The following is a 13026-nucleotide window of genomic DNA, read 5'->3' on the forward strand; positions in this document are numbered from 1 at the left end:
TTTACGCTTGTAATGCAAGAGAAAAAAAATAAAAAAAAATGAAGGTACATTCCCACGCTACCGCAATAAAGTGTCCCATAAATTGAGGGTCCATCAGAAGTTTTTACGCTTGTAATGCAAGAGAAAAAAAAATAAAAAAATAAATAAAGGTACATTCCCACGCTGGTCACGTGACACGCACCCCTTACTGTACACACTGACAAACACAGCCTCTTAAAATTGCCCAAACTGAAAATCGTAACGCAGGTTGATCGAAGCTCCCTCCAGTTTACTCTCGCTGTCTCATGGAGGCGCTAAAACCCTAACTAGTTAACTGTAAACCCCCATCAACGCTAACCAAGATAAAAAAAGAAGTTTCTACGATCAGCATGAGCCTCCACCACCACGACGCCATGAACGACGATCAAGACCAAGACCAAGATCAAGACCAAGACCCCCAAGCTCAGGCTCAAACCCTACATGGCATGACCACTGGCCCGCTGGCCTCGTCGGTGTCCAACCTCTGCGGCTCCTCGCGCGGGTTACCTTCCGGCAAGGACTTCCACTTTTTCTACAACTTTGAAGAGTTCAAGGCCCCATTGCAAGAAATCTCCAAGAAATCCCAGTCCATGCTTGAGGCTATCGGTTCGTCAACGGCGCGCGTTTGGGGGTCCAAGGAAATGCCGTTCCCGGCCACTGATGATATGGAGGATGCGTACGATTGGCTTGTGAACGTAAACGACGAGCTGTTCGAGCGGTTCGACTTGTCGGTTGACGAGTTCAATAGGCATCGGAATAAGGAAGAGGAGGCAGGGCCGGCGGTATCGGACTTGGAAGACGGGTTCCAGTTGGTGTACGGAAAGAAGAAGAAGGGGACGAGTCATAGCTCGGTGAGTGGGGAGGCGACTGTGGTAGCGGGGGTGAAGGTGGCGACAAAGGATAAGAAGACAACGGGGCCGAAACCTAAGGTGCCTTTTCATATACCATCGATACGGAAGCCGCAAGAGGAGTTTAGTATTATGGTGAACAATTCAAACCAGCCATTTGAGCACGTTTGGTTGCAGAGGAGTGAGGATGGTCAGAGGTTTATTCATCCCCTGGTTAGTTTTTTCTAAGTTAATTTTCAATGGAACTTCGTGAATTTGTTCTTTAGTTGAATTAGTTTGGTTTCTCAATAACTAGGTTTGGTATATTCGGGGAATTGTGTATCGGAAGCCACTAAAAATGCTATTTTGATTGGGATTTGAAGAAAAATTAGTATGGATGAAACGAGCACCCTCTTCCCTTTGTTTTGCTTTTCTTTTGAGTGGTAATGGTACTGACGTTTAGTCAGGAATAAAAGATCCCATAAAAGAAAAATAAATAAATTCTATTAAATAAAAGAGAGTCAGGTAACACAATTAAAAATTCTTGCAAGTCTTGTGCTGATTAAAGAAATTACTTATTAATAACTTAAATAAAATTAAAAATCTCTATAAATAGTCTAGGCCTCTGCCCTGTTCTCCTTGAGCTATGTCCTGTAATGCTGCTTCATTCTCATGTTGCTCTTTATGGTTAATACAAAAGAATAGTCTAATGCTCGGTAAGCAACTATGTCATTCAATATAATAATATAGGTTTCAATAATGATAGTGCATTCTTAGTCGCATGTAGTTCATATTTACATATATATTATTTTCATTTAATCGATGGAGGCCAACATGGATTATTGCCCCTGTGTGTAAGGATTAGCTATCCTTCTGATATTGGCTCTTCCTAGGACTGACAGGCTAGAATCTAGGGATGGACATCACAGGGTAGACTGCCAGTGAGCAATTCTTGACAATGCAATTCACTGTTCACCTCTGGTATTGTAAAAATCTTCGTTGTCGTAGCCCATTTTTGAAAAACGCTTGCTTCATGCAGTGCTTTTTGTTATCCCTCATTTTATCCTTTCTTTCCACTCCTTTATCATTATTCCTTTCCTTTCTTATCTCTTGTTCATTTAATACTTATATATATAACATGGCAAGCAGAAGCATATAATTCGTTCTATAGCAAGAAGCTACAATAAACAATTTGTACATTGTATATCATTTTTTTAAATGAGCGTTTTTGTTTACATAAATAGCAAGAAGGGTATGCTCACTTTTACTTACTTTTAGCTGTATCCAAACAATCATATTTACATCAGTGAGCACCCATATAATCACATGATAGCATCAATTTCTATCCAACTTCCATCTTTTGTCTTTGTATGTGCAATGTTTTGTTTTTGGGTTTACTTATAAAAAAAAAAAATGTTTTGTTTTTGGGTCTAGAAATCATTGTCTAAGACTCTAAGGTAATGGGATCTTGCTAAAGTTGTTGAGTTCTACACAGTGTTGGTAAAAGTGTGCTTAATTGCAAAGCACCAAGGCCAAAGAGCTTCACACACCAAAAGCGAAGTGCATTTGCAAAAGTGCCATGCTTTTTTGCATGTGAGCTTAAGCATGCTTTTGTAATTTTTTTTAAAGAAAAATATGCTGTTCTTTTACTTATTAATATATATATATATTTTAAATTATAAAGATCTATTTTTTTTTTTAATATGTCGGGGAACCTCTCCAAGGCATTGCCGCCCTTTGGATCCACCCCTGTAGAGTAAGTCCCAATCCCGCGTACCGCACCCTTGGAAGTTTCCCTACACGAAATTGGTTAAATCACTACTTTTGGTCATGGCCTTTTCGGTATATTTTGATCAAATCATCTACTTTAATCTTGATTATGACTATCAAATATCATAGACGTGTAAAATATATATATTTTTATTTTTGATCAGGAAATAATTTTATGGATCATAAGATTAGGCAAGAACCGAAGAATACGGGACATACACAAGAGCATCCACCCATGCATACTAGTTTAGTGATACAAGAAATTCATGAAAGTTCATGCCATTAAAATCACATACAACCCATCAATGGAGTAAAGTATTGAAAAAGAAATTTCTAAGCTCATCCATTGAGTGTTCTTAAACTCTGAGCCCACTACTGTTCTTCTCCTTCCAAATACATCACCATAGACATATTGGGACCATTTTCCATATTGCTGCAATTTAAGAATTACCCTGAAGGTCTCTCTAAGAAGCATTGAGATCAATCACCCAAGCTAATTACACCCGAGTAAAGAATTCATTCCACAAGGTCATGGTAACCTCACAATGTAGTATATGATCAACAAAAACCCCATTCTTTTTGCACTCACATCATCAATCCATGACAATGATTCGGCATTATCCTTAAGTTATTTTACCTATCAAAAACAAAAAAAAAAAAAATTCCTTAAGTTATTTAGTGTGAGCATAGATGTGTATATTTAGTAAAGCATAAGATAACTATATGAAATATTATGTTTGAATTTATGCAATTAGTTTATTCTTGATTTTTATGTTGCATAATATTCTAGTAAATTGAGTCAATAAGCTAAGTACCAAATTTCTTTTAAACCTTTTTTTTAATGGATTTTTTGTTATTATACATCATTGTAAAAGTCTGCACTTTATTTGAGTAAGGCATGCACTACTTACGCTCTAGATTGCGTTTGCATATAAGTGCTCCTAGTGCTTTCACACACTGGTCCTACGGTTTCCTTGATTGTGGTGGTGGCTTAGGGCTCAATAGGACGCTTTTCTTGGTTTAAGATTCCATGAAGAAAGTCTTCAGGGGCTCTTGGCAAGAACACAACCTGGGGTTTCTGGCTGGCTTCCTTTCTTTCTAGGGTTTGATCAGATTAGGACTCCATGGTTGACTCATGAGGTGCAATGGTAGGGCACCTTTAGGTTTTTCTTAGTTTGATTAGGGTTTTATAAAAAGAAGAATTCTTGAGGATTTAAAGGGGGCTGAAGCCTTATCTCTTGGAGGTTCTTGGAAGTTTCTTGGATTTTATGGGCTGCGACAGCCAATCCTTGTGAGTTTTCTGCTGTTTATTAGATTTCAAGCAAGACTAGGAGTTTGTGTGATCTCTCAAGTCTGCAGCAGCATGTGTTGGAGCTTTTGTTATGGTTTTACTATTATCATCAGCCCATGGATGAATCCTAATTAGGCAAGAGCAATCCCTAGGTGTAGCTGAGTCCATAATTTTGAATTTATAGTAAAACTAGGATTCCTATTTTTTATTTGATAAGTAAACGTAGGATTGCTATTCCATCTAGGAAATCTTTGAGTCCTCAAGAGTCTTATATTTTTACTCTGGAAAGTTCAAGATATGGCTGTGGAAATAGCAACAAAACTATATGAAAACAATTTCATAGGCACGAGGGCATGGTTTTGAAATCTAGCCCTAACCCTATGATATAGGGCTCGGGGGTTAGAGTATTTTTTTTGGCTGAGCATGGTATTTCTGTACTCCATCTTATTGAAGGCAATAGAGGGGTTAGCTGAAGCATTTCCATGGTAGAACTAGTTTTGATTGGTTGTTGGTCACCGTGGAAACTCTTTTTTCGGCTGGACAACTGCCGAAGTTTGTCAAAAAGCATAGTGGAGAGTTATTGATCAGAAATATGGGAATGATTTTTTTTTTTTTTGGGGGGGGGGGGGGGGGGGTGGGCGTTGGTGTTCTAAGGAGGCTATGGGGGCTTATGGTGTGAGTCTTTGGAAGTTTATTAGAAAGGGGTGGGAGAGCTTTGTTAAACATGTTAAATATGTTGTTGGTGAAGGTTCTAGGATCTGCTTTTGGTTTGATGATTGGTGTGGTGACCGTGTCCTTAATAGGGTGTTCTTGGCTACATTCCATATGGTTTCTGATCGGCATGCTTCTGTTTCTGATTTGTTAGTCTGTTCTAATGAATCCTTGCAGTGGGATGTTTGTTTTAATAGAGCTGTACAGGCTTGGGAACTTGATGATGTTTCAGACTTTTTAGCTTCTTATATTCCCTGCATATTCGGGGTAATGAGAGGGATAGAATGTTGTGGAAGCCTCCAGCAAGTAAAAATTTTTCTGTTCGGTCGTATTATAAGGTGTTGACTGTTCAGCATAGTCTTCCTGTTCCTTGGAAGCGTATTTGGAGGTCTCATGTGCCTTCCAAAGTTTTTTTTTTTTTTTTTTTTTTTTTTTTTTTTAATATGGACAGCATCACTTGGGAATATTTTGATGATGGATAATTTGATGATGGCAGGTTTTTCACTGGGGGATTTAAATAGGGGCACTGTTTCAATTTCACACTTGCTTTTCGCCGATGATACTTTAATTTTCTGCGAGGCAGAGCAGGACCAACTTAGTTCTCTGAAGGCGCTCCTTCTGTGCTTTGAGGCAGTATCAGGGCTGAGAGTGAACTTTGATAAGTCAGAGATGGTACCGGTTGGTAGTTTAAGTAATACTCGGCAGTTGGCGGGCATACTTGGGTGCAAAGTGGCTTCTTTCCCAATGACTTATCTGGGCTTACCGTTGGGGGCTGCTTCAAGAGCCTTAACGATTTGGGACACAGTTATTGAGAAGATAGAACGAAGATTGGCAGGATGGAAAAGATTATATTTGTCAAAAGGAGGGAGAGTGACCCTTATCAAAAGCACTCTTTCTAACTTACCAACTTATTTTTTATCTCTATTTCCTATCCCAGCAGGTGTGGCGGCGCGGCTTGAAAAACTATACCGAGACTTTCTATGGAGTGGGATGGGGGAAGAATTTAAGTTCCATCTAGTCGGTTGGGACAAGGTGTGTAGACCAATTCATTCAGGTGGACTAGGGATAAAGAACTTGAGGTTGTTTAATCAAGCTCTCTTGGGAAAATGGTTATGGAGATACAATGTGGAACCGGACGCTCTTTGGAAACTAGTAGTTGATTGTAAATATGGTCGGTCTTGGGGAGGTTGGTGTACTAGAGAGGGCAATGGGCCGATCGGTGTGGGGATTTGGAGGCATATAAGACGAGGATGGAGGGCTTTTGCTAACTGTACTAGTTTGGTGGTGGGGGAAGGAACGCGTATAAAATTTTGGAAGGATGTTTGGTGTGGGGAGGTGGCACTAAAGGATTCTTTTCCTTTAGCTTTTCGAGTGGCAAGTGACCAAGAAGCAGCGGTGGTGGATCTCATGACACTCTCAGGAGATCAAGTTCAATGGAATGTGACCTTTACTAGAGCAGCGCAAGATTGGGAAATAGACAATTTTGAGGCCTTTTTTCGTTTGCTATACTCCAAGAAACCGAATGGACTGCAAGTCGACAAATTGTGGTGGATACCAGCGGGTAAGGGTATTTTTTCAGTTCGCTCATTTTATAAGGCCCTTACAGCTTCACCGAATCCTCAATTCCCATGGAAAAGACTGTGGAGGAACAAGGCGCCTCCTAAAGCACTGTTTTTCACATGGACAGCAGCCCTGGGTAAAATTTTGACCACTGATAACTTGAGGAAGCGAAGGATAATCATTTTAGATTGGTGTTGTATGTGTAAGAAAGCCGGTGAGACAGTGGACCATCTCTTATTACACTGTGAGACAGCCAGGTCTCTGTGGTGCGAAATTTTCAGTCGTGTAGGGTTAAGTTGGGTGATGCCGGCTTCAGTGGTTGGGCTTTTGGCGAGTTGGGTGATGCCGGGAGGTACTTCACAAATCAAAGATATTTGGAAGATGGTCCCTATCTGCATTATGTGGTGCTTATGGCGAGAGCGTAACGAGAGGACCTTCGAAGAGAAGGAGCGCACACTAGGGGAGCTGAGTCTGCTTTTTTTCAGTACTTTGTTTCAATGGGCCATTGCCATAGATTTCAATGGCCTAAATGTACATGATTTCCTTTTGTCCTACTTAGCGAACTAGATAGGTGTTATCTCTTGTATACCTCCTTGTGTACTTGGGCTATGCCTATTCTTATTAATACTATCGTTTACTTATCAAAAAAAAAAATAATTTGAGGAAGCGTGGCCTTATTGTTTTTTTTTGATAAGTAATAAGAAATTTTATTGATATAAAGATAGGCATAAGCTAGGTACACCGGAAGTATACATGTGAATACACCGAATTTAGAACTAGAAACTGTTACAAGGAAATCATGGAAGTTGAGACCATTTAAATCTAAAGCAATGGCCCAAATAAATAAAGTCTTCCATAAAAAACTCCTAAACTCTTCCACGGAGCGTTCATTGTCCTCAAAATGTCTATTGTTTCTTTCGCTCCAAGTACGCCAAAGAATACAAATGGGAGGCATCTTTCACATAGCTACAATCTGTGGTGTCCTTGTGATCCCTCTCTAGCTTGCAAGTAATTCAACCACCCTTCCTGGCATTACCCATGCTAATCACATTCTGTTGAAGAAATAATACTATGTGTCTTGGGCAAACTCACAATGTAAGAGTAAATGGTCCACTTTTTCACCACAGTTTCTATACATACAACACCAGTTTGTAATTATAAGACCACATCTTCTTAGATTATCAATGGTTAGGATCTTCCCTAGAGCTGCTGTCCAAACAAAGAACACAGCCTTGGGAGGTGCTTTACTCCTCCATATGTTCTTCCAAGGAAAATTGGGCCTAGGTTGAGCTGTAAGTTTATCATAAAAAGAGCATGCCAAGAATTTCCCTTTCTTAGAAGGTCTCTATTCCATCTTGTCTTCACCTGTAACAGTAGGGGTAGTGTTATAAGGCAAGTTAAAAAAATCCACCAGCACACTCACTTTCCAATCATGTGCCTCCCTAGTGAGATTGATGTTCCACTCCTGAGAATCATGAATAAATACCTGCAAGCCCTGCCAGTCAGCCACCATAGCTTCTTTTTCCCGTGCAATTCTGAAAATAATGGGGTAAGTAACCTTAAGAGCCTTATCTCCCACCCACACATCATGCCAAAAGCTGATTCTACTGTCATTCCCCGTACACAACCTAATATTACTAGAGAAAACCCCCCATCCTTTCCTTATATGCTTCCATAACCCCACACCATATGCCCCCCTACCCTCATTAGAACACCAACCCCTCCTTGCACTCCCATACTTCACATCAATCACCCTTTTCCATAAGACTACCCTCTTATAATTATAGCACCACAACATTTCCCTAATAGAGGCTTATTAAACGCCCTCACATTGTGAACCCCCAAACCACCATCTCTCATTGGAGTATAGACCTTATCCCACCTAACTAGATGAAATTTAAACTCATCACCTAGTCCACTTTACAAAAAATTACGTTGAAGTTTCTCAATCTTAGATGCAATGTTAGCTGGAAGGGGAAATTAAGACGAAATATGTGGGAAGGTTGGATAAAGTACTCTTATTAAGTGTGATCCACCCCTGTTTAGATATATACAACATTTTCCACCCGGTCAGCCTATGCTCTAATTTCTCTAACACCTCCGCTCTAATTGTCTTAACTTTAAAAGATGCTCCCAATGGGAGACCAAGGTACTTCATTGTTAGCAAAGAGACCACACCCTAATATATTGGCCAGCTCCCTAATATTTCTTACATCACCCACCGCAACCATCTCTGTCTTAGTGAGATTTATCTTTCTCCCGGATACCGCTTCAAAGCAAAGTAGGATAGTCTTCAAAGATTGAATATGTTCTGCATTATTCTCACAAAACAGCAACGTATCATCTACAAACAAGAGATGGGAAATAATGTTGGAGCCATGATGAATAACCCCCACTGAAAATCCTGAAAAAAACCCACCCTCTACAGCTGCCGACACCATTCTACTTAGAGCCTCCATCACAATGACAAATAAAAGTGAGGATAATAGATCTCCTTGTCGTAACCCCCGTGAGCTATTAAAGAAACCCACAGGTCACCATTTACCAAGACCGAGAAGCGGGCTGTTGACACACAACGCCTCATCCATTTCCTCCATCTGTCCCCAAAACCACATCAACACAACAAATAGAATAGGAAATTCCAATTGACGTGAGCATAGGCCTTCTCCATGTCTAGTTTGCATAAAATACCCAGTCCCCGAATTAAGCTGGCTGTCCAAGCATTCGTTGGTTATAAGGACCGAATCCAATATTTGCCTACCTCTCACAAAGGCATTTTGAGACTTAGAAGTAATCTTATCCATGACTGTTGGCCTTATTGTTATGGTGGTGTTTCATGTGTAAGAAGCATGGGGAATCCGTGGATCATTTGCTTTTGCATTGCGAGGTGGCAAAGGCTTTGTGGGATGGAGTTTTTAGTAGAGTTGGGCTGGCTTGGGTGATGATGCCTTTGAGAGTAGTGGATCTTCTTGTGAGTTGGAACGGGCTATATAGTTGCTCTCAAGTGGAAGATGGTACTTATCTGCATTATGTGGTGCTTGTGGCAAGAGCATAACAACCGGACATTTGAAGATAGGGAGCAGTCAATAGAGGAACTTGGATCTTTCTTTTTTAGAACTTTACTCCTATGGGCCATAGCTGTAAACTTTAATGGACTAGATTTTCATGATTTTCTTGTTTCCGTTGCTGCAACCTAGATAGATCTTATCTCTTGTATACCTTCTTGTGTACTTGGGGCTATGCCCATCATTAGTACAATCGTTTACTTATAGAAAAAATATTACCGACTCTGTCAGCCTAGGGTGGCAGAGAGTGGGCACAATGTGTGTATGGGTCTGCCTCTTGTTTGTTAATAGGCTTAGGAGGCTGCTAGGCTTAGGTAGAAAATCATTTAGGGTTTTCTGGACCTAAGGGGTGAGGTATGGGCATAGGGACTACTGGTATAATCACCCTTTATTATGAATTTTGATTGAGTAAATACTAGGTTTCTAAGCTGGCTGAAGATCCCCTAAATCTAGTGAGTTGCATCAGAAAGATCTTCTATACTTGCTATAATGGGTTGGGATTGATTGTTGGAGCTTTTAATGCTGTCTGGTCAGCTATTTCAAGTGTCAACTTCCTTCCTAATTAGTCCTAAAATCTTGGCAGCCTCTTCCCTAATTTATTCCTGTGCTAATAAGAATAAAATCTTGCCTAATGTCATCAGGAAATTCGAAATCCTGCTGCCCAACAGATTAGGAAACTTCCCAGGTCCTATTTCCTGTAATAAAACACATAATGCCTTCCATTTTTAAGTAAAGTCTGAGAGCTTAGAACTGTTAGCAGCCCTGTAAATACGTACTAAATCTGACTTTTGAGTGGGGGAAATCATTATACAAATATGAGTCAAATATTCTAAATTAACTTGGGCACCAAGCTGGTGCCACAAACTGTCCAGTGGGCTGGACAGCAAGCCCATGAACCCAATACACTCACTGTTATGCATAATTAAATTTCTATGCATAATTAAGTCATAGAAATTTAATCAAGTACGACAGAGGTCAGCCTAAACTATGAATCCAATGATTTGGGGTGACACAGGTTGATGGCATATTTGACAATGAATGAACAACCAACTTATTCACATAATTAAGACATTCATCTTTCACTTGCTTTATTGCCAACATGCATTAACCCTTATGTGCAAGGAGGTTGTGCACCGATCCCACAGAACTGATAAGTAATACTTTGAATCATACTTTTCACATCATTATTCTCACATTTTTCTTTGGATTGTACTGCATTTATTTCTTATTGCTATATCCAATCTCCTAATCCCTGCATGAAAAAAAAAATGTTTCAACTTCTTCCTTTCGGAAAACCCTATTGGTTGTAGTTATCTCATGCTCTTTGGAGAGCCATGTCTCATGCAATTTATATTTATTTTGTTGGGTCATGGGTTTATAAGCTTGCTTAAAGCTTTATGTTCCAATTGAGAAAGGTTGAGATACTACCAAGAGAAAAAAAATTTTGAGACACTGTGTGTTTCAAGGGGTCTGCCTTTACAATCATGGATGTTTATTGGAATACCTTTACTTGTCTTCAGTGGTTCAGCGATTATGTTTTATGTTACATGTTATTTTAACTTCAGTTATTCGGATTCCTACTCTTATTTTATTGGGTCCTTCTATAAATTAGATCTGTTTGCTACTAATTATTGTGTTGGCATTTTTACAGGAAAATCTTTCTGTTTTGGATTTTGTTGATAAAGATATCGCGAATGTCAATCCTGTAAAGCCTCCACCAATAGAGTCTACTCCTTTCAAGCTTGTGGAGGAAGTGAAATATTTGAAAGAGTTGGCTGCTAAATTGCGCGGTGTAAATGAATTTGCGGTAAAGTTTGATTATGGCAATTATGTTAGGTCAAATCAGTTTAGAATACTGAATTTTGTTTTTTTAGTGTTGTCTTAACTATGTGTTTGCGTATTTTAAACATTTGGTTTTGGCTAGAAAGTTTCTCATGTGCAATGAAAATCATTATCACATGACTTACTTGAGTTGTTTACTTCTATTGTTGAGGTGTTCAGTGCAAAATGAGTCTTTGCTCGAGTCAGTTAGTAGTCCTGATGGTAGACTTTGTGGGAGCCTTTGGTGTAATTTTTTAATTTATTTGAAAACATGAGGGTAATAATTTGGATTGGATACTGGCTCTTCTGTTGGGCAAATTTGACAAGTGGATTAGTTAGGCCAAAGAGTTTCATGTATTGAACAGCACTCTAAACTTCTGGTGAACTAGACTTTGATATCCTTCGGTTGCTGAGACCTGAACAGATGTTTTTTGTCTTGAATTCAGCACATATGTATCGCATCAATTGGCAAAGCAGTTATCTTTTCCAGAAATTTCGTATTAATTTAAGTGCTTTGAACCTAATCCGCATAATTCATTTGGTATATCTTCTCTCAATCAGTTCTCTATTTTTGCCTGCTGTAGTGTCATTTGGAAAATTACTTGATGCTGCCCAGAAATTTCAAAATCATCGATCTTACGTCTCCATTTGTTTTCGTTAAACTTTTTTTTTGGTAGTATGATTTTTGACTTTTGTGATTCTCTAGGTTGATTTGGAACATAATCAATACCGATCTTTTCAAGGATTGACTTGCTTGATGCAAATATCTACTAGAACCGAAGATTTTGTTGTAGATACTTTGAAGCTTCGAATTCATGTTGGTCCATACCTAAGGGAGGTTTTCAAGGATCCTACCAAGAGAAAGGTTGATCTCTTGCATATCCTCTTTGTTTTGATTCCGTAACAGATCTTCTACATTTTGTGTATAATATATGCACTTAATTAGGTTATGCATGGAGCAGATCGGGATATTTTGTGGCTTCAACGGGACTTTGGTATTTACATTTGCAATTTGTTCGATACTGGCCAGGTTTGTACTTTCAAATGATGAAATGTTGAGGTTTAATCTGAGTCTTGTTTCAGTTACACTATATTTGTTTAAGTAATGACTTCTTTATTATGATTGGTATATTTATCAGTTCATTTGTTCAAGCAGAGACTTTAATTTTCTAGTAGTTGATGTTGCTCTTACACGTACAATATGGGCTATTTGATGAAACCAAATTTGTACAATGCATCATCTTTGGTGATACAAGATGAATCAGTTAGCAATAAATTAAGTGATGGCTTTGGCCATAGAAATAGGTATTTCTCGGTTCATCTGTTCATCAGGTTGAGCATACAAATCGTTTTATACTTCCAATTATTAATTTTAACTCTTCTGGTCAAACTGTCGTTGGGGGGAGGGGGTGGGACTTGGGAGGTTTAGAGTGAGTGTTTTTACTCTTTAAGAGAGAGTCCTATTTGTTTACTTGGGTTCTTCCTTTGTTCCTAGATTGTTCTATGTAATGATCCAGAAAGAGTGTTAGCCACATTTGCTTTATAATCAAATAGGTTATTCAATTTGAAACTTTTCTAGAATCACTTATAAAATCCAATTTTATATGTAAGTAGCCAATGTAAGACTTAGCACCCATGACTTTCTTTATAACGTACTCATTCTATGTGGGTAATTCCTTTTTCCAATGATGTGGGACTGGGGTGTCATATACGTAAGAAAAGTGCTAGCCACATATGATTTATAACCCCAAAAAGACTATTCAATTTGAAGCTTCCCTAGAATCACGCATTGACTCTAGTTTCATCTAGTAAGTTGTTCATGTGTGTTTTACCCATGGCTACCTTTATAATTTGCCCACTCCATGTGACTTATTCTTTTTCCTGTATGTGGGATTGGTGTGTATATTCTTCTTCCTTTTTGAGAGGTGTTTTAATGATAGGGAACATTCTATAGATGATCTCT

At 38.9% G+C, this 13026-nt stretch overlaps 1 protein-coding gene across 2 annotated transcripts in view; it reads left to right on the plus strand.

Annotated features, from left to right (window-relative positions):
* The first annotated feature begins 216 nt into the window (after positions 1 to 216).
* Positions 217 to 13026, plus strand: part of LOC122275325 (protein RRP6-like 2) — a 30665-nt gene continuing 17855 nt past the window's right edge. For both annotated transcript variants that reach the window (XM_043084336.1, XM_043084338.1), the window contains exons 1-4: positions 217 to 1079; positions 10894 to 11049; positions 11770 to 11928; positions 12010 to 12093. In XM_043084336.1, the coding sequence (XP_042940270.1) occupies positions 369 to 1079; positions 10894 to 11049; positions 11770 to 11928; positions 12010 to 12093 (1110 nt within the window). In that variant the 5' untranslated portion in view covers positions 217 to 368. The remainder of the gene's footprint in view (positions 1080 to 10893; positions 11050 to 11769; positions 11929 to 12009; positions 12094 to 13026) is intronic.

This window comes from Carya illinoinensis, chromosome 9 (genome assembly GCF_018687715.1).
Source record: "Carya illinoinensis cultivar Pawnee chromosome 9, C.illinoinensisPawnee_v1, whole genome shotgun sequence".
In the NCBI taxonomy this organism is placed as follows: domain Eukaryota; kingdom Viridiplantae; phylum Streptophyta; class Magnoliopsida; order Fagales; family Juglandaceae; genus Carya; species Carya illinoinensis.